This window comes from Ceratotherium simum, chromosome 33 (assembly GCF_057802395.1).
Source record: "Ceratotherium simum simum isolate JZ-2026a chromosome 33, ASM5780239v1, whole genome shotgun sequence".
Classification (NCBI taxonomy): Eukaryota; Metazoa; Chordata; class Mammalia; order Perissodactyla; family Rhinocerotidae; genus Ceratotherium; species Ceratotherium simum.
The window spans coordinates 6,100,208-6,119,777 of record NC_141932.1 but is presented as its reverse complement, the minus strand read 5'-3'; the positions used below and the strand labels follow the sequence as shown (position 1 = coordinate 6,119,777).

Sequence of the window (19,570 nt, the reverse complement as noted above, 5' to 3'; positions counted from 1 at the left end):
CCTAATGCTGTCATCTCACTTTACTGTGGTATGTTTGTTAGAAGGAAGAAACCAACATTGGCACGTGACTATTAACTAAACTGCAGGCTTTATCTGAATTTCACCACTTTTTCCACTGACGTCTCCTTTATGTGCCAGAGTCCAGTCCAGGGTACCCCACTGCATTTCGCATCCATTTACATTTCAGGGTTATATTTAAGGGGGTTTTCATGTAGACGGCATATCGCTGGATCTTTCTTTTTACCCAAATGTACAATCTCTGCGTTTTAAAAGAGGTGCTTATAACTGTACTTTTAGTGTGATTACTGGTTTGGTTTCCTTTAAACTCATCATCTTGCCATCGAGTTTCTATTTGTTCCATCTTTCTTTATTCCCCTTTTCCTCTTTTTCTGCCTTCTTTTGCTTTGAGCATTTTTTAAAAAATAGGGGCCTTTGGGAGGTGCTCTGCCTCGGGGCACCTCCCCTGCGCTGTGGTGGGAAACTCTCTTCTGACAGACTGGTGATTTCAGGGATCACCTTGACGTTTCCCATCTCTCAGGGACCACTCTCCCTCCTTGCCTGATGTCCCGAGTCTTGAGCACCGTTGTTTCACGAATTTTGCCTGGCTTTTTGGTTGTTTCAGGAAGGAGAGCAGATCCAGTCCCTGTTAGTCCATCTTGGTCAGAAGTGGGAGTCCTCATAGGTATCATTTAAAAATAAATGATAGATTTTAAATGTATAGATTTACTTTCGTAAAGATTAGGCAAATGTCCTTTTTTCTTGGGTAAAGCTTCCTGATTAAAGATCACTGGAAGGCCAGTTGGCAGGAAATCACGCGGCCTGAACCTCAAGGGTCCTTTGCGAAATCCAACACATCGCGCTGGACTCAGAGTCACTAGGGGGCAGTGTTTGAGAGCAAAACAGCCAGACTAGCAGCAGGGCTGGCCCCAGGGTCAGCTCACCGGGTCTTGAGAAGCGAGTCAACACAGGTGGCCCCCAGAGCCCTTCACAGGAAATTATAGTCCATTTCTCTTTCCTAGCTTCAGGCCCACATATTGAAAGCTCTGTTGAACACTCCTTGCAGTGCACAGGATGGAAATGATTAGCAAGCACGGAGCGGTTCCCCCATGGCAGGCCCTATGCTGGATACCTGGCATCTGACAGCCAACCAGCCCTCACCCGAAACCCTCAGAGCCATATATGTGTCTTGGGGCTCCAGGATTTTTCAAAGTTTCGAGAGACAACATGGTTTATGTTCCACGTGGCACACCACATCCACAGCACCCTTCACAGCACTTGGAAGTAAGCCCATCAGTTTCTGCAGGGAAACAGATGAACATTCACACCAGGCAGGGAGATAGTCTGGAAGTCACCTCATGCCAGGTCGGGTCAGGTCCTGCTGCCCAGGGAGTTAAGGGAGGACGTTTGGTCTAACACAGCTCTTTGGATTTCAGAACTGCAGAGGAGGGACGGGGGAGCTGTCTTTCATGACCCATCTGATGGCTGAGGCAGCTGAGGTCCAACAGGTCAGGTGACTGCCCACGGCCAACTGGTGGTAAAGAGCAGGCAGGGCTTAACCACGGCCTCCTCTGTGTTTGTCTGCTCTGCTGCTATTGTCACACCCACCTCAAATCCCTCCTCTCTCAGGCTTTCCCTGAAATCCCAGGCCCAGCCAGGAGCTGTTGTGTTCTGGAGAGCCCTGCTGTAGGGTGACTTATCAGACATGTCGTCTTTCTGTGGACTTTAGTTTCCAGAGTTTAGCTGATGGTTGCAGCAAACAGTCCTTGACATATGTCCTCAGATGTCTCTGCTTTCTTTCCATAAATTGATTCCCAAAAGTAGGACTGCCGGCTCAAGGGTCTATACAGTTTGATTTTATCACACAGGAGCAGATTATTTCTTTCGTGTTGCAGTTCACAGCCTCGGGAGCAGGGCGTTTGGGTGCCTGGTTCCTCCACATCCTTGCCAGCATGGAATGTTAGTGCTCCTTTAATTTCGTGATAACTAGGTGGTGGAAAAAAAAGTTTGTGGTTGTTTCAAATTGCACTTCCTAATTATTACGGTTTGAATGGTTTTTCGTTTTCACTGGTGATGGGATTTTCACTTCATTGAATGTCTATCTTAGTTGCTTATTTTTAAGTTGGGTTGTCTTTTTCTTAGTTTGTGGAAGCTTTGTAGATTATATTTATATATTAAGAATTATATATTTCTTTGCCATATGTGTTAAAAAAAACCACAATTTTCCCCAGACTATCAATTTGCCTCTTGACAGCATTTTTTTCGTTCCACAATTTGTCAAATGTTACCTTTTCCTTTTCGGCTTTAGGATATCTTGCTTAAAATCCTCCCCCTCCAAGCAAGATATACAATATACAGAATTCTCCTACTTTCTCTTGAAATGCTTCCATCCCTTTACTTGTATACACTTAGATTTTTCACCCATCTCGTATGTATTTCCTGACAGAGAGCCAGTTAAGTCAGCAGTGCTTCGAAACCAAACGGTCCTTCTCACCCTGACCTGCAGTCTGTCTTCTGTCGTCTATACAAATACTGAGATCTATTACCAGGCTGTCTATTCTGTTCCAGGGATGTCCACCTCGTCCTGTGTCAGGACACATGTACTCCTTTTAAAACCAGAGAAAAAAAGTTATTTTTTTTTTTAAAAAGAACAATCCCTTTGGAACCGCCACAAAGCCTGGACAGGAGCAGAAACGCCGGCAGCCAGGAGGCTGAGGGGAAGGGATCTCCCCGGCCCCAACCAGGAGGCCAGAACCAGGAGGGGACAAATAAGAAGGACCCAGATCCTTGTAAAATAAAGTCTTCCCTTTTATTTCAAACCAACCCATTCCCAAGTTAGTGCCACAAGTTGAGATCAAGGGCCCTAAGCCCACTGGGGCACCGCAGGGGCGGGGGCACTTGTGTCCCTTCAAGGATGGGCCTGGCGGCCAGGGGTGAGGAGGTGTGAGGCTGGCTGGCTGCCCCTCCCTGGCCAGTCCGGGGCCCTGGCTGCCCCCTCAGCTTACTCCCAAGGGTTAGGACACAAAGAGGGGGGCAGGACAGGGGAGCAGTCCTATTTGGGGTGTCCGTGGCCAGCGGTGTTGTTAGTGGTGGGAGCCCAGTTGGGCTGGGTTAGTGGGGTCTTCTCCAGCAGCCAGGGAAGGAACTGCAGAGAGAGGCAGAGACAGGGCACCAGATGCAGGTGGGAGGGCCACCACCGTGCCCAGAGTGAGGGAGAGGAGGGCAGAGGCCGGCTTTGGGAGCTCGGGTGTCGCTCTGGCAGCTCACCGGAGATGGGGGGTAGGCTGCAGTCTGGCATGGAGGAGGGGCTCAGATAGACGACTGCCACTGCACAAAGCGCTTGGATTCCTGCTGGGGAGATTTGGGTGAGAGGGGACATTGCCAACGAATCTGGCTTTGTAATGTGGGCCCTCAGCCCGCCTCCCTCAGACCAGAAATCCAGGCTCCTAGCCCCTCTTCCCTCAGACCCAGGAGTCCAGGCCCCCGGCCCCTCCTCCCTCAGACCCAGGAGTCCAGTACCTGAGGGTTGAAAGGGTCGTCATCGTCTGTGTCATCGTAGTCGTCACTGGGGTGTGATGGGGGGAGTGGCAGAGAAACAGGATGGGGGATCCATCAGGAGGCTGCCCCCCCAACAGTGGCCTGAGAGTCCTCCCCCTGCCCCCTCCTCCAGGACCCTGCCCTCTCTCCCCTCCTGACCTGGGTGGGAAGAGGGCCCAGGCGCGGGGCAGGCTGCAGAGGGCGGTGGCGAGGGCCCCGGCAGACAGGAGAGAGAAGAGCAGCAGGAAGAGCAGGCCCTCCAGGGCGTCTTCACACAAGCCCCGCAGGGCTGCACCATAATCCTGGGGTGGGGGGAGAGAGCATCAGGGGGCAGTGCCCCTCCCCACTCCACATACACACACACACACACACTGTGTGCATGACTCAGACTCTCCACCTGGCTGAGCAATGCTGCACAAGTCACTCAGTGCCTCTGCCTCAGTTTCCTCCCCTGTCATAAGTGTTCATCACAGGGCTTGGTACACAGGAAGCACTCCGTGCACGGTAAGTGCTGAGGTCACTGTGATTATCACACCTGCAGGTATGAACCCAAATCTCGGCCTCTTCTCATCACTGAGAACCCCCCTCCCAGTCCCCTGCCACGGCACCAGGTCAGCCTTGGCTAGCACAGGGCTCAGCCTGGACACCCGAACGTCGTAAGCCAGCTCATTCTCCACTGTGGGGCCGTCCTGGGCACTGTAGGATGCTAGGCAGCATCGCTGGGCTCCACCCGCCAGATGCCAGGAGCACCCCCACTGGAGTTGTGACAACCAAACATGTCTCCACACATTGCCAAATGTCGCCTGGGGGCAAAAACTCTGGCTTAGAACAACACTTAGGGTAATGCTTAGAAGAACTGCTGGCTTAGAATTACACTTTGCAAGTAATGCAGACTCAATAAATGCTGGCTCTCATTACGGCCGTCCCTGGAAATCAGCAGAACCACCATGTACTGAGTGCCCAGCCATAATTCATTCAGGGAGGATTGGCCGGGGGCCTGCTGTGCCAGGCAGTGCTCCACGTTGTCCGGGGATGCTTCAGTAACGTGGCCCCCGAAGGTCATTTCAGACGACCGTCAGCCGATGAGAGAGGAGGGTCAGAAGGCGGTCCTGCGGCCCTGACAGGAGAGATGGCACCCACAGGAGGGAATCCGGGAGGTCCCGGAGCTGTCTGAGAGCTGCTGTGGCCTGAGCCAGGAGGGGGTGCGAGGGGCTGAGGCCAGAACCAGCCAGGGCCGGCCACATGGGCGCTTGTAGGTCAGGGGAAGAGCCAGGAATTTAATCCATGTGCAGGGGAGTCACTGGAGGGTTTTAAGCCGAGGAAGAACTTGATCGGATTGTGTTTAAAAGGCTCACCTGCTGTTGGCTGTTGCAGGGAGGACAGATGGGGGTGGGCAAGCAGGGAGACAGGGAAATGGCTCTGCGGCCATCCGCGCGAGGTGAGGATGGTGACCAGGGTAGCAGAGGTGGCGGTGTCGGCTGTGCTCAGAGTCCAGGTGGGTTTTAGAGGAAGGGCCAACAGAACTTGCTGGTGGAATGGTTGTGGAGGTAAGGACAGAGAGCAAAAAGGAAATGCCTAGGTTTCTGGCTTAAGCCCCCAAGTAGGGGGCGGGAGTGCCTGGTCCTGAGCCAGGGAAGTCCAGAAAGGCGCCTGTCAGGGCAGTGGGCTGTTCCCTTTTTACTGTATCAGGGACGTATACAATGTCCCAACTTCCCCTCACACTGCTGCCTTTTGCAGTGTTGGAAAGTTGAAGCCCAGAGGGGGCAAGCCACTTGCCCAGAGTCACACAGCCTGGAAGGGGCAGACCTGGGATGGGAGCCAAGTCTGGCAGGCTTGAGCCCACCCTCATCCCTGATGTCCCCCATCCTGATTTTAACATGTGGGGACCCTGAGGCCCAAACAGGGGAAACTGAGGCCCAGGATCACATGGTTCATCAGTGGAGGGTAGAGGCTGACCCACCCTCCTCCCTCCCTTCCTTCCCTCCCTTTGCAATGAACCTTGGGAACTATAATCCAGCCCAGCATCTGCATGGACCATGGAGAAATTCATGGGCCCCCGTTTACCCTTGAATAAAAGAGCAGGGTTGCCTTTGAGGATGCCCCAGCCTTTCTCAGCTCAGGTATTCAGCCATTCTGAGTACTGATTCAGTGCCTCTCCGTCCCTCCCCTCCTTGTTAAATTGCCAGCTTCAGAAGCTTTGGGGACAGCGGGAGACAGGGAAGGGATCTGAATACGGCAAGGACCCCCTCAGATCCCTGCTGTGGGACAGATGGATCCCTCTGGGTAGGGCTGACAGATCAAACACAGGACACCCTGTTAGATCTGAATTTCAGATGCCCAACAACAACAAAAACTTAGTACAAGTGTCTCCTCGCTATGGCATGGGACATACTTGGAGTAAAGAGGTATTTGTTGTTTGTGAGTCTGGCAGCCCTATTTGAGAGCCCATGGGGGGACGGACCAGAATGGGGAGGGAGCATGTGTCCTCCTCCAGGGGAGAAAACAAGGCATAGGCTGCAGCACACCCTTGGAGGGCAGGGGACAAAGACATCCAGGAGGCAGAAGGGATGACACTGGGTGACTGCCTGGCTGTGGGGCTCTGAAGGGAGAGGTGTGACGATCCTGCACGAGGTCCCTGTCTCTGTGGTGTGGAGGGGCCAGATGTGCAACCCTGGGTGACCCAGCCCTCTGCACCTCATCTTCCAAGTCTGTTTGACGGAGTGATAACGGCCCTTCCCTCTTGATAGTGTCAGGAATGAGAGCTCGGTGAGTTCCCACCTGTAAGCCTGGTGCGCAGTGAAGCCCTGTGCACGTGGGCTCTCACAAGGGGATGACCGAGATTTTCTTCTCAACCCTCACACCTTCTTCTTCCTCATTTCCCAGGGGAGGAAACCAAGCCTCAGAGCTGTCCGCCTGCCGGTGGCCCCACCGCCCGTGGCAGAGCCAGGACCCACGAGTCCGTAGGACCCCAGGCTCTCTTCCTCTTGAGTGCCCTGCCCACCCTGCTTTAGCGTGGTGACAGCACACACACTACTGGAGACCCTTACAGGTATTCATCCCGGTCTTGTCGGTTTCCCAAGTGAGGAAACTGAGGCACAGAGAAGTCAGTGACTTGCCTGAGGTCAGGAGCTAGGAATGGAACCCAGACAGTCTTGCTCCAGAATTCACTAGGCTGCACAGCCTCTAGGAGGGAGGGAGGAGGGAAGGGGGGAGGGAAGAGGGCAGAGGGAGGGAGAGGAGGAGGAGGGAGGGAGGGGAGGTGGAGGGAGAGAGGAGGAGGAGAGGGAGGAGGGCACAGGGAGGGAGGAGGAAGAGAGGGCAGGGAAGCGTGGGAGGACTGGAGGGGGAGGGAGGAGTGAGGGGTCGGGGGAGAGGGAGGAGGGAAAGAAGGAAGGAATACAGATGACAGATGGATAGATAGGTAACAGGTAGAGAATAGATATTTGATATAAATAATGGACAGATAAATGGATAGAAAGATCTCTCAGAGGCAATGGGAGGAAGACTGAAGGGTCTGAGGAGAGGAAGGAGGCAGCTCTGTGGGTCCAGGCAGCAGCTCCCTGCGGGAAAAGAATTTGGGGAGGGCAACAGGGGTCACCTTATGCAGGCCGCGACAGTGCAGCAGTGCCACTAACTGGTGGAAGTTTCCCTCTGTCACATTCATCGTCTCCTCCAAGGACAGCAGAGGCTTCTGCAGTGGGAGGGGGGTTGTTATCCCACCTAGTCCTCAGGGCAGTCTGACGCCTGGGCTCCGCCCATCTCTGCAGGCCCCGCCCACAGCCCACGGGCCACGCCCACGCCCGCTGACCCGCCCCTTCCCGCAGGCCCCGCCCGCAGTCACCGACCTTGCCCTTTCTGCAGGCCACGCCCACATCCACCGACCCGCCCCTGTCCGCAGGCCACGCCCACGCCTCCGTGTCCAGGTGCCGTCCCGCCCCCCCTCCTTCCCCTGGAGTCGGGTATAGGGGGCGCGCTTGGCTACGAACCTGCGCAGAAGGAAACTGGGGGACAGCTTCTCGCTCCAGGCCCTGCAACTGGGAGTGGATGTTGGCCAGAGCTCGCTGGGACAGAGTCAGCCTCTGCGGGAAGAGAGGGAGGAGGACCCAGTGGTCGACGCCCCCAGCCCACTCCTCTCTCAGGAGCAAGACTGGGGCCTCTGGCGTCTGCATCCTCCCCCAGAACCCTTAAGTCAAGGCCCCAACTCCGCCCTCCTCCCCCCGGTTCCCTTGCCCGAAGCCCTAACCTGTTGAAAGGGGTTGGAGACGGCCTGGTTGCAGAGGAAATAATAGTTCAGGATGTCTGAAGCGGGAGGGGAAGAGTGGGGAGGCCATGAGCCTGGGCCCCGGGGGCCTCCCTGGGGGAAGGCGGGAGGGGGCAGGGCCCTGTCTTTCCACCCTCAGGGCCAGGGGCCCCTCCCCAACTTAGGAGCCTCCAGTGGTCCCAGTGGCGTGGCATTTGGAGACAGGCCACAGCCAGGGAATGTGCTGGTCTCCACCCTCCTTGGGAAGCCCTGCTTCTGCTGTCCTCCCATTCACTAAACTGTGCTACCCCCATTTTCTCCAAGTGCCAAAACCTCCCGTCCCTCAGGCCCAGCGCCTCCTCTCCTGAACCCCCTCTCCTGATTCCAGCATCTTTATTCCTCTCTCTTCTCCAGCCCACAGGGGAGGTGCTGAGAGCTTCCAGGATGACTGGGACAGGCCTGGTTGATGGCTGGGCACCCTCACCCCACCCCAGGCAGGACTGGGCACAGAGGCCTGAGGATCCAGGGCCTGCACCGGGTCGATGGGATCACCTGAGCCGAGCCCAGTCTCCTCCTGGGTCAGGTTCAGGACATAGGTGTCCGGACTGGAGCAGAAGTCACTGAGGCCCTGAGAGGAAGCAGGAAAAGGTGCTCGGCCCAGAAACTGCCCAGTTCCACACTCCCACAGAACTCAGTGCCTGGCTTTCCGACAGTCCCTGAGGGGCCAGGGGTCCAGACCCCCAGCCCCCTCCTCCCTCAGATCGCGGAGTCTGGGACCCCCGGCCCCTCCTCCCTCTGACCCAGGAGTCCAGGCCTCCAGCTTCCAGACCCTCAGGATCTAGAAAACCAGCCCCAAACCTAAGAACCTGTGATCCTGGCACCAAGTCCTTCCTCTCAGGACCTAAGGCATTGGACCCCACCCCACCCCAGGATCCAGAAGTCAAGGCCTTCAGCCCCCCTGAGTCCCAGAGCCCAGGGGCCCGGCCGTCAGCACTCACCACGGCTGTAGCTGCCTCCAGGCCCATGGAGCCCCAGCTCAGGACAAGAACCAGGAGACTCATCACTGTCATCCTATAGTGGGGGAGGGGGATTAGACTTGGGGTTTTGGGGCTCTTAATCTCCCATCTCGCCTCTTCCCCTCCCCCCCAAACCCCATCACAGCTCCACCCCCAACCTCTGGAGCCTGGAGGATCAGAATTAGGGGCAGAGAAGTTGCGAAGGGTGGGGTGTGGACCTGTAGTTATTGACGTCAAAGTGGACATCTGGTCCCTGCCCAGGGGGTGGGGGAGGCAGTGAGAGGGCCCCACCGGGCTGGCAGGATCCCGGCTCCGCCCCCACCTTGCTCTGGGCCCCTGGGAGGGCTGCTGCCCACCTCTGAGCCCCATTTCCCAGCTCTGACTTCCATAGGAGCCCAGTAATTCCCAAGCACGCTCCCAGGTTCCCCCATAGCTTGGTCAGCTGCCGCTCTGCCCAGACTCCTCCTCCCAGGAGTGGAGATAGCTCCAGGGCTGAAATAGCCTCCGGTTTTCTTCCCAGGGATGGGGTTTGGGGCATCACCATTGGAGGATTTGTCAGCAAGCAAGAAGGGCGCCCAGGGGGCCAAACCAAAGGCCTGGCCCCAAGTCCCAGACTGGCCTGGCCAGCCGTGTTTTACCATCTCCAAGCTTCAGGGGGCCTGAATGGGATGGCAGGGAGTGTGGAGAAGATGGTGGGCACCAGTGCGGCCCCCCAGGGGCAGGGAGGAAGCAAGGACTTCTCCAAATGGCATGCGCTGGCCTGACTCAAACCCCAGCTCCAGCACTTCCTGGCTGTGCGGCCCTGGGCAAGTGGCCCAACCTCTCTGAGCAGCAGTCTCTCCCCTTCTTCTTTTTTTTTTTTTTTTGGCGAGGAAGATTAGCCCTGAGCTAACATCAGATGCCAATCCTCCCCTTTTTGCTGAAGAAGATTGGCCCTGGGCTAACATGCGTGCCCATCTTCCTCTACTTTTTAGGGGATGCCGCCACAGCGTGCCTTGACAAGAGGTGCGACGGTCTGCGCCCGGTATCCAAACCTGCGAACCCCGGGCCACAGAAGAAGCAGAGTGCGCGCACTTAACCCCCCGCACCACCGGGCTGGGCCCTCCTCTTCTTTTAAAGGGAGAGTGAAAGTGCCTCCTCATAGGGTGGGTGTGAGGGTTCCAGAAGAGCCTCAGGCACTTAGAACAAATAAAAGCGTGGTCCTGCAGTTCCGCCACGCCACGTAATGGCCATGCAGCCTCCGACGTGGTGGCCCTCTGCCTCAGGTCCCTCGTCTGCAAGAAGGGCGCCCGATGGGCACCTCCTTCGTGGGGTTGTTGCGGCAACTGAAGGAGTCTGCATTCAGGGATGCCAGCGATCACCCCCATCTGCAGTGCCAGCTTTATCACTGTTGCTTTTCTGGGATTTTGGCACACTTCTCTCCCGCTGCAAGGCAGCCTGTTTGCAAGTCTGCCCCCGCCCCTCTTGCCTGCTCTGATTTCTCTGTGCCCAGCCCAGCCTGGGAACCCCACCGAGGTTCAGAGGTTCGCGGGACGAGGGAATGAACCAGTGTGAGCCTGGGAAGGACTGTGGTCCCTCTCGTACGAGAGGTGTGGGATGGAACGAGGTCCTGCGGGACAGCGGGCCTCTCAGACTTACACGATCACCAGCCACTTGCTCTGCTTTGCCAGGCCCAGGAGGGTGAAGAGGCAGACCAGGAGCTCCAGGAGCAGCAGGAGGATGTAGGCCAGCCACCTGGAGGGGCGGGGGTAGGGGACAGGGGTGCGGCTGAAACAGCACATCCAGCCTTCGGGCGCCTGGGCTCCCAGACCAGGACTCGGCAGAAGGCAGTGGCTCCCCCACTTCATACCCGACTCTGCCTGGCCCTGTGACCTTGCTGTGGCCTGGTGTCTCCGGGCTACTGCCCAGCTCATCTGTGAAATGGGTGCACTGGGAGGCAGGCCACTGTAGCCCTTTAGAGCACAGGTCCCAGGTGCACGGAGCAGCTGAGACCGAGCCCTGACTGGACCACCCAAGAGCCCGGTGACTGTGCACCTGTGATTTGGCCTCTCAGAGCCCCAGCCCCCCACCCATCCTGGAGAGTGGAGCCAGTCATTCCCAGGCATGTACCGAGCATCATATTGCACAACCTAAGGGCATGGTGTCTACAGGCAGACACTGCCTGGGTCCCAGTGCCAGCCCCTCCACTTCTTAGCTGCATGTAGTGTCTTAGTAACTTTGCCTTCCGTGCCTCGGTTTCCTCATCTGTAACATGGGGAGAACAACAGCACCTACCCCCAAAGGTTGTTGTAAGGCTAATAAGTGAGAATGCATAAAGCCCTTAAGAGTGCCAAGCACCTGGATGCACTTAAATATTAGCTTGAATGTGATTAAGGGAACTTGAACTGTTATCTAATCATTCAGCATTAGTGAGTAATTCACTCTGACTGGAGAGGAGAATGCACCAGAGGCCGCAGCACAGTGCCCGGCCCGTAGTAAGTGCTCAGCAAACAGCATCGTTCTATGGTCCCCACATAGCTGTGCGGAGGCTGGGGGGCCAGCAGGGCAAGGGAAACACCACCCTCTTCAAGGCAGCCTCTGCTTGGACCCCATGGGGGCTCACTCCGCCCTCCTTTCATGCACCGCTGGAGGGTCAGGCCCTCCCAGGGAAGAAGCTGGGCCAAGTGGCTCCAGGTGACCCCCAGGCCTTTGCTCCCCGTGTTCCCACTGCCAGCTCTGCTGCCCAGCTTCATTCCCAATTCCGTCAGGGACAAGTGGCCCCTTCTGCCCTAAGCTGCCGCCGTGAACTCCTGCTGTAAGCCGCCTCGACCTCCTCCAGCAAAGCTCGGCCTCCGGGGCTCCGATTTCCTTCTAGGAAACTGGCCGTGTTCGTTGAGGGACTCCCAATGCCAGGTGCTCTCATAGTGGTGCATCCAGAGATATTTCCTGTTGATGGGGGGGCCGCCTCACCCGGGTGTCATCTGCACAGCCACCCTAGCCGCGCTGGAAGGGGACTCAGACCCAGTGCACGCAGCCCCTGGGCCTGGCCACAGCACAGAACCCGGACTCACTGGGACCCAGGCTGTCTGATGCCCCACGGGGGCATCCTCGTCTTGGACTGCTTCAGCCCAGGTCTGCCTCCCCCTGGAGCGCAGAATCCAGGACCCACTCTTCCCCATCTCTGCCCCCATGCCTGGGCGGGGCCCTCAGAGGGTGTCAATGAAAGAGAGAAATAATTCCTAGTAGATGAAGCAAGAGGACTTCATCATGTTGGCTGCTGGGAAGGGCGGCTGCCCCAGACATCTGCATAACTTGTTCCCTCCCCTCCTTCAAATGTTACCTTCTTAGTGTGGCCTTCCTGGACTCCCCCATTCAAACTGCCAGGCTGTGTCTCCAGCCCACCCCCTTTCCTGCTTAACTTTCTCCAAAGCTCTTGCCACCCATCGCCTTACAGACATGTTTTACTGCTGCATTTGCTTCTTACTGGTCCCCGTACTGCAAGACGGGCAGGAATCACTGTCTGTTTAGTTCATCGCTCTCTCTTATCAGAACCCTCATTTTACAAACACCTGTATAAGGTGTGCTAGTTGCTATTGTAAGCACTTAACCAATGCTGATCCTCAACAATGCCATGAGGGGAGCACTACCCATTATTCCCATTATTCCCATTTTACAGATGGGGAAACTGAGGCACAGAGCTGGCAAGTAACTTGTTTAAGGTCACGTGGTTAGGGAGTGACCGTCTAGCATTAGAGCTCATGTTCCCAACCACTTGGGTGTGCGGTCTCTCTCACCAGAATGTGATAAATAAATATTCATTCGTTGAATGAATACATGTGTCAGATGGATGACTGAGGGAGTGAACTAGTTAAGGGGCTAGTCCAGGAGTGAGTGCAAGAGTGAATTGATGAATGGGTGAGTCAAGGAATGAATGAATGAATGAGTGGATAAATTGAGGAGTGGGTGAGTGGATGAAGATTGGACCTGAGGGGTCATGGGGTCACAGGGTCACTTGGTCCATCTCTCCACAGCAGGGTTTCCCAACTTGGGGATGGATGATCCTTTGCTGTGGGACCGTCCTGTGCACTATAGGATGTTCAGCAGCATCCCTGGCCCCCACCAGATGCCAGGAGCACCCCCTCTCCCAGTTGTGACAACCAGATATCCGCAGATGCTGCCCGATGTCCTCTGGGGCACAGTCACCCAGGACGAGAACCCCTGCCCCACAGGGTGGGAAGGGCGGTCACTCACCTGTACTCCTCCACAAAGGACACATCTTCGGCCACTTGCAGGGGGCTTAGGGGCACTCCCCGCCAGAAGGCCAGCCCCTGTAGCTGCTGGGCCACAGCCTCTGCCTGCCGCCGAGCCCCCCGGGTGGCAGCCACCAGCTCAGTGCGCTGCGTAAGCACCTCCTCCAGAGTGGTCAACTCTGTCCTCACAGCCTCGCCCAGCCTCTCCACCATTTCCAACACCTGGGCACAGGGATGGGTCTGGGGTCAGGAGAGGGTGTTCTCGAGGGGGCCCAGGGTTGGGGGACAGGGTTGTGGGGGTGAAGTAGGATTGAGCAGTGGCCAGTGTCTGAGACCTGGGGGCTAGGGCATTAGAGGATTGAGGAAGGGAAGGAGGGGGCTCTGCAGTCCGTTTGTGGAGTTCTGTGGCCTCCATCAGGAGCTCTGGGTGGTCAGTGGCTTGAGCCCCAGAACCTGGATTAGGTCGGGGTCCTAGATCCAGCATTGGTATCTGCCTCCCTGAGTCTGGGGTCTCAAGTCTGGGTTCCGTGGGACATGAAATCTAAGGTCTGAGGTCAGGCTGGGTCTCAGCCCTGAGTCTGGAATCCTGGGGCTGGGGTTGGAAGGAGGCCTCTTGTCTGGGCCCTGGATCTCAGCACTGAGGTCCTAAACTTGCATTTGGACCAAGGATCAGGTCTGTGGCCCTGGATCTGACCTGAGGGCAGGGGCTGTGGTGCCTGGTGTTTGGTCTCTGTCTGATTTGGGCTATGAGTTGGAGTCCAGAGCTGGGACTGGATGTGAGTTTGGGGTCTGGGTTTGAACCCCGAATTCCAGATCTGGGCTAAGGTTCTGAGGGTGCTACTTGGGAGGTTTTGATCTGCAGTCAGTGTTGGGGGTTGCGTGTATAGTCCGAGATCTGCAAGTCTGACCCTAAAATTCTGAGTCTAGGGTCCTAAGTTTCAGGTGTGGGGTCTTGGCTCTGGATCCCATTTCCCTGGGAGGGCGCCCTTTGTTCCCATGTGAGGAACCATCCTGCATGTTGGTCTGGGGTCTAGCCAGAGCCCAGCCCCTCACCAGGTGGTCAATGGCGCTGAGTGTGTGGTTGGCATGCAGTAGCGCGGAGCTGAGCTGGGACACCCCATCACTGGTCTCGCTGTTGCCATAGAAACCGATGCCAATGCCGGCGCTGTGAGGAGGAGCGACGGGAAATCACAACCGGTCCCGGGACCCTGGATGCCGCCGCCCCCACCTCCTCACACAACCAATCGCCTCTCCGCCCCCACCCCATTGGTCCAGCCCGTCGTGGGAAAGGAACGTCTCCAGCCTGGCCCCCACCAGTTGCCAAGGTAACAGGAAGGCCTCACTCCCCCGGCCAGGGACGTCATTGTGATGCTAATGGTGGGTGGAGTGGCGGAGGGGAGGGGGGCCCCCAGATTTAACTCGCACCTCACCAGAGCTGAACCCCTGTCACAACCCCTGTCACCTCAGCCCCAAGATGAGACGTCCTCCCCCGCCAATGCCTGACGCGGCCCCACACCCATCCCCTCCATACTTCCCCCAAGCGTCGGGAGTCCTCACCACCTGCCCCTTCAGGGTCCAGCCGTCCCTCCTCCACCTCCTGGGGTTCCTAGGAGTGCAGGCCCCCAGCCACCATCTCCTAGGGGGACCCCAGAGTCCGGAGCTCCCAGCCTTCCCCACCCCCGGGGACCCAAGCGTCTGGCCAGCTGGGAGGGCAGCAAGGGAAATCGGCCAGGAGCCGGCGCCCCCGCCCCTCCTCGGAGGACACACAGAGCTCCATTGTGGGGCCTGAATACGCCTCCATCCTCCCGCCCCCCGCGTGTCCCCCCGCGGAGGGGCCAGGGCTGGCCTGGAGCGGAGGGAGCCAGACGCCCTCACAGTTCCCAGCCCAGGGCGACGCGGGCCCCCACCCCCAGCCCTGGGATCCGACGCCTGGCTCCAGCGCCCCCGCCCATTGTTCACAGTCCTACAAAGCTGCTCTTGTTCCCAGGCCTCGCGGGTGGCTGTGTCTCTCCCCCACGGGGCCTTTGTCCGCCTCCCCTGTCCACCCCCACTCAGGAGAGCCTGAAGAGGAAGCATCTTGGATAGAGGACGCCCAATCCCTCTCCCCCACATACACCCCCAAACACACACACTGCTGCTCCCTGCAGTGAGAGAGAGTGGCAGAGCCCAGCCTGGGGGTTGGCGGGTGCACTGGGCTTCCCGACCACTCCCCCGGGGTCAGGGGCAGGTCTCTGGGTGTCCTAATCTGTGGAATGGGACAGCTGTCCAGGCCCTGGTGGGGGTGGCCCTGCCAGGAGGGGCTATGCTCAGAGCTGGCTCTTGGTAAATGGTGCGTCCTCAGGCCCTCTTCCTCCCTCCCTGGGGTGTCACAGCAGAAGGCACCTGGGCTCCCAGGGCTCTGCGGGTCTGAATTTCTACTCTGCCACTTGGGCGACTTGGCCTTGAAAACCTGCCTTCTCCCTCTCCTTGAGCCTTCCTCTTTCAAAACTGGGCGTCACAACCCTGAATCCAGCAGGGTTACTGGGGGAAGGGGGTGGACCAGCTCAGGTCCGGGCTCTGAGGAGATGTTCTTGGATGGCAAATATTCATTTACTGTCTGTCTCCCTGACTAGAAATCAGCCCCATGAGGGCAGGGACCTGGTCTGGCTTGGTCGGTATCTCCTGGCACATAGTAGGCACTCAAGAAATAGTTGTTGAATGACTGAATGAAGGAGTTCATGAATGACATCACTAGTTAACACTGACCCAGGGCAACAGTGAACGAGCCAGGCACTGTATGTTCTCTCATTTAATCTCACCATGACTGGGAGGTGGGTGTTGCTATAATGTCCATTGCAGAGATGTGGAAACTGAGGCCCCGAGAGATTATCTCCCTCTCCTGGGCTACACCAAATGGCAGAGCCACCAAACCCAGGCAGTCTGACTGCCCAGCTTTTAGCCCCAGCGCCATCCTGCTGGGCTGGCTGCCCTTGGAAAGACACTTCTCTTGAACTTCAGTTTTTCCATCCATCAAATGGGAACAATTCTCCCTGTGCACGCTGAGGTGGGATTCTAGGACAGCACCGGGAAGATGACAGAGAGCTCGGGGAGCCCTGTCCCCACTGCCCACCCACCCTGGGGCCCCATTACCAGCCGACGAGAAGGGCAGCAATGCAGCTCCATGTGACACAGCCTCCCCCGGGCGGGGGGCTCTTGGACCCCGGGGGCTCTGGAGGCCGGCAGCAGCAGAAGCGGATGAGGTAGGCAGCAATGAAGATGAGGCTCAGGCCCAAGCCCAGGCCCGCCAAGGCCGCCACCAGCAACAGGGCCTGGGGGAGGGGGAGACAGCAGGCCTCAGAGGGGCTCTGTGCTCCCTCCCTGCGTGGCTGGAGGTTCTGGATTGGGGATCTCAGTGGAGGGGGAGGGCAGCCCTGGCTAGATTGGGGGTCAAGCCCAACCTGTGATATTCAGGTTTGTGGGGAGAGACGGAGTCCCCAGTCCCCCCCCCCCCACCAAGGCTGGCAGCTGGGGCCCGGGGATTTGGGGCTGGGTCGCTGGAGGGAACTCCCAACCAACTGGGAGGCCCAAGTCTTGGGTTCCAGTGCTGCTCTACCCTGCAATGCTGTGTGACCTTTGGCAGGCCTTCCCCTCTCTGAGCCTCCTCACTGCAACCAGGCAGCTGGAATGGAGCATCTCCAAGGGCCTGCCGAGACCTGGATCCCGGAACTGTGCAGGGTCCAGGGCGGGTGGGGGCGTCTGTTCCGGTGATGTGTGCGAGGTGGGGGGTGGCAGGCTTCCTCTTCCCTCCTCACTCACAGCTCCCTCTGCCCCCTGCTGCTGAGCTCTGCACACCCACCGCGGTGTGAGTCTGTCACCCAGGGACTCATGGGGAGAGAGGCGTGACAGCCTCCGTGACAGTGTGTGTGTGTGTGTGTGTGTGTGTGTGTGTGTGCGCTCCCTACCAGGCAGAATCTTACAGCGAACACTACCGTCCTGTCCTCTTCAGACGCCCAGGGTGGAGCAGGGGTTTACCTGGACCCACACAGCACGGTAGGGACAACACTGGGAACAAAATCAGACCTCCGAGTTCACCAGCACTGCTTACCCTAAACTGTAGTGTCTCTGCCTTTGTCCTCGCAGTGTGTGTGTGTGTGAGAGAGAGTGTATGTGGGTCCCTGTGGGAGCACCTGGATCTGCAGGTGTGGAGTGATCTGTGGGCATTTGTGTGTTTCTGGGCATGAGTCCTTGAGTGGTCTCTGGTGGTGTGTGTAAGAGAGGGAGAAAGTGTGAGTGTGTGTGTATGTGTCACATGTGAGTATGTGAATGTGAATGTGTGTGAGTGAATATATGTGTGTATGTGTGTGAGGATGTGTGTGAGTCCAGAAAATGTGTGTATTTGTGAATGTATATATGTGTCTGAGTGTGTGTACTGTATGAGTGTGTGTGTGTATATGTGAATGTGTGGCATGTGTGAGTTTGCATGTGTATGAGTGTGTATATGTGTGTGAGTTTGTATGTGTGTCTGTATATGTGAGTGTGTGTGCATATGTAAGTGTGAGAGTGTGTATATGTGTCTGAATGTGTGAGTGTGTGTATGTATTGGTGTGTATATGTGAGGATGTGTGTATATGTATATGTGAGTGTGTATGTGTGTATATGTGTGTGTGTGTCTGCGTGTGTGTGTCCCCAACTTGCTGTTGCCCAGTCCCTGATTGTTTTCCCAGCTCGGCCCACAGCGGTGATCTCCCTGGGGGGCAGTGTCCCCTCCTGGAGCATGTCACTCCATGCCTGCGTGTCCCCGTGTTGTCACCCTGACTGTCGATGATGGGATGGTGAACCTCCCCGAGTGCCTCTGGCGGTGACTGGGGCCCAGCCCCCGCGTGTGGCTGTGTGGGCATCCATGTGGGCAGGTCTCCTTGGCCGTGAGCTGGCGGCAGTGACCGGCGTTGGAGGTTGTGATTGTGTAACCGTGAGGCTGTGGGCGAGGGGATGGCGGTCCCCTCTGGGGGGAGAAGGCAGCTCAGAGTATGCAGGGAGGAGATGTTCACACTGGCACAGCCATGACCCAAATAGCTCAGAATAGGGCACACATCCCCCTCTGCTTTTCTGGGACCCCCCTCCACTCCCTCTAAGCTCTCCAGTCCCCAGCCCCCTGTCCCAGGTGCTGCCCAGGACAGATCCAAGGGGTCTAGACCCTATAGGCACGGCCCATCACCCATCTCGGGGCTCCACCAGGACTCCCAGCCCCCTTCCCGGATCCCGGCTCAGCCGCGCCTTGTTCCTCATTAATCTCAAAGTCAAGGACTTGAATTAAACTGGGTCAGAGGACAGCTCTTTCGCCCCTGTTTGGGCTGACCCAGGCTGGGCCCCCTTCCCCAGGGACCCCGGCTTCTTCTCCGGTCCCACCCTGGCCCCACCCTCCGGACCCATTTCTGTCATCCTCCACTCCCCAAACCGAACCTCCTCTCTGCCCTCCCCCCCTCCAGCACCCTGACCACCCCTTCAGTCCTGGGACAGGCTGGAAGCTCCCTCTTCCAACACCTCCGCCTCAATCTCCCAGCCCCAGCCCTAAAACCCCTCACCCCTCTTCCCCACTTCGGGTCTCAATCCCGTCCCAGAACCGGGGCATCCTCAGCCTTTTTCCTTTCCACCATTATCAGCTCCTATCTCTCCTGGGTCCCGCCTTAGCTGGGACGTATTTAACTGGACTGCCTGATCCTATGAGGGGTGGGGTCATCTTTCAGGACAGGGAGGGTGGACCTATCCGCCGATGACCCTGAAGGCTAGCTTTCCAGGCAGCTCTCAGAGACCCTGGAATCCAAGGGGCCCCAGTCCACAACCTCTTCTGGGACTCAGGGGTCCAGCCTCCTAGCCTCCCTTCTTTAAGGAACTGGGGGTCTGGTCCCCCAGCGCCCGTCCCAGGGGAACCTCCAGGTATGGGAACCCCAAGCTCCTCCCTCAGATACCCCAAAGTCCGGGCCCGGCCCCCATCCCCGGAGAACACAGGAATCTGTCACTCAGCCCCCTTCTCCTTCCTGACCCAGAACCTCTGGCCCCAGCCCCCACCCCCGGGACCCCGCGCCCGCTCCCACCTGCTGGTATTCTTGCTCTTGGGGCGCGAAACCGCTGGGCACCGGGCGGAGCTGGAAGTCGGCGCGGGGCAGCTGGTGGAGCAGATGCACCCAAGCCGAGGGTCGGTAGCCCGGGGGCGCCCCCATGGCCCCCGGGGGAGGGCGCAGCGGGGCCGACGCTGGGGCTGCGGGAGCCTCGGTAGTGTTGCGGGGCGCGGGCGGAGCGGGGTCTGGCGGGACTCGGGGGAGCGGAGCGGGGGGAGGGAGAGGGTGGGGGGCGGAGATTGGGGGAAGGACGTGGGGAGGCGCGGGCCGGGCGGGGACGGTGCTGCCCCTAGCGGCTGCGGGGGGGACTGCGGCGCCGCGAGTGGGCCCTGGCACTCCGCCCCCTCGGTGATGACTGCCACCTGCGGCCCGCGCAGGTACCGCGCTGGCGCTCCGTGGGTGGCATGGGGAGAGCTCGGCTGTACGGCGGCAACCTTGTCCATATGAGGCTGTTCG

At 58.0% G+C, this 19,570-nt stretch overlaps 1 protein-coding gene across 4 annotated transcripts; it reads right to left on the bottom strand.

The window, feature by feature from the left end:
* Positions 1-2,784: 2,784 nt before the first annotated feature.
* TTYH1 (tweety family member 1) lies at positions 2,785-19,313 on the bottom strand. Of its 4 annotated transcripts, none has more exons than XM_087421166.1 (14): positions 19,091-19,313; positions 16,149-16,327; positions 14,073-14,184; positions 13,021-13,241; positions 10,429-10,524; positions 8,773-8,845; positions 8,327-8,402; positions 7,778-7,833; positions 7,521-7,613; positions 7,133-7,225; positions 3,694-3,836; positions 3,517-3,562; positions 3,265-3,348; positions 2,785-3,142 (listed from the first exon to the last, which is right to left on the bottom strand). In XM_087421166.1, the coding sequence occupies exons 1-13, from the start codon at positions 19,214-19,216 to the stop codon at positions 3,307-3,309; spliced, it is 1,356 nt and encodes a 451-aa protein (XP_087277292.1). In that variant the 5' UTR covers positions 19,217-19,313; the 3' UTR covers positions 2,785-3,142; positions 3,265-3,306. The 4 variants fall into 4 exon arrangements, with proteins under 4 accessions (XP_087277292.1, XP_004439122.1, XP_014649767.1 ...); XM_004439065.3 differs by having other exon boundaries at positions 3,265-3,345; XM_014794281.2 differs by having other exon boundaries at positions 2,785-3,348.
* Between the last annotated feature and the right edge of the window lie 257 nt (positions 19,314-19,570).

Excerpts from the sequence above, each read along its gene's own strand:
- TTYH1 (XM_014794282.2), bottom strand. The coding sequence starts at position 19,216 with ATGGGGGCGCCCCCGGGCTACCGACCCTCGGCTTGGGTGCATCTGCTC. Across the intron at positions 14,185-16,148 it reads GCTGCCCTTCTCGTCGGCTG|CGCCGGCATTGGCATCGGTT; the intron begins GTAATGGGGCCC and ends TCCTCCTCACAG. Across the intron at positions 7,226-7,520 it reads CCCAGTTTCCTTCTGCGCAG|AAGCCTCTGCTGTCCTTGGA; the intron begins GTTCGTAGCCAA and ends CTCCCACTGCAG.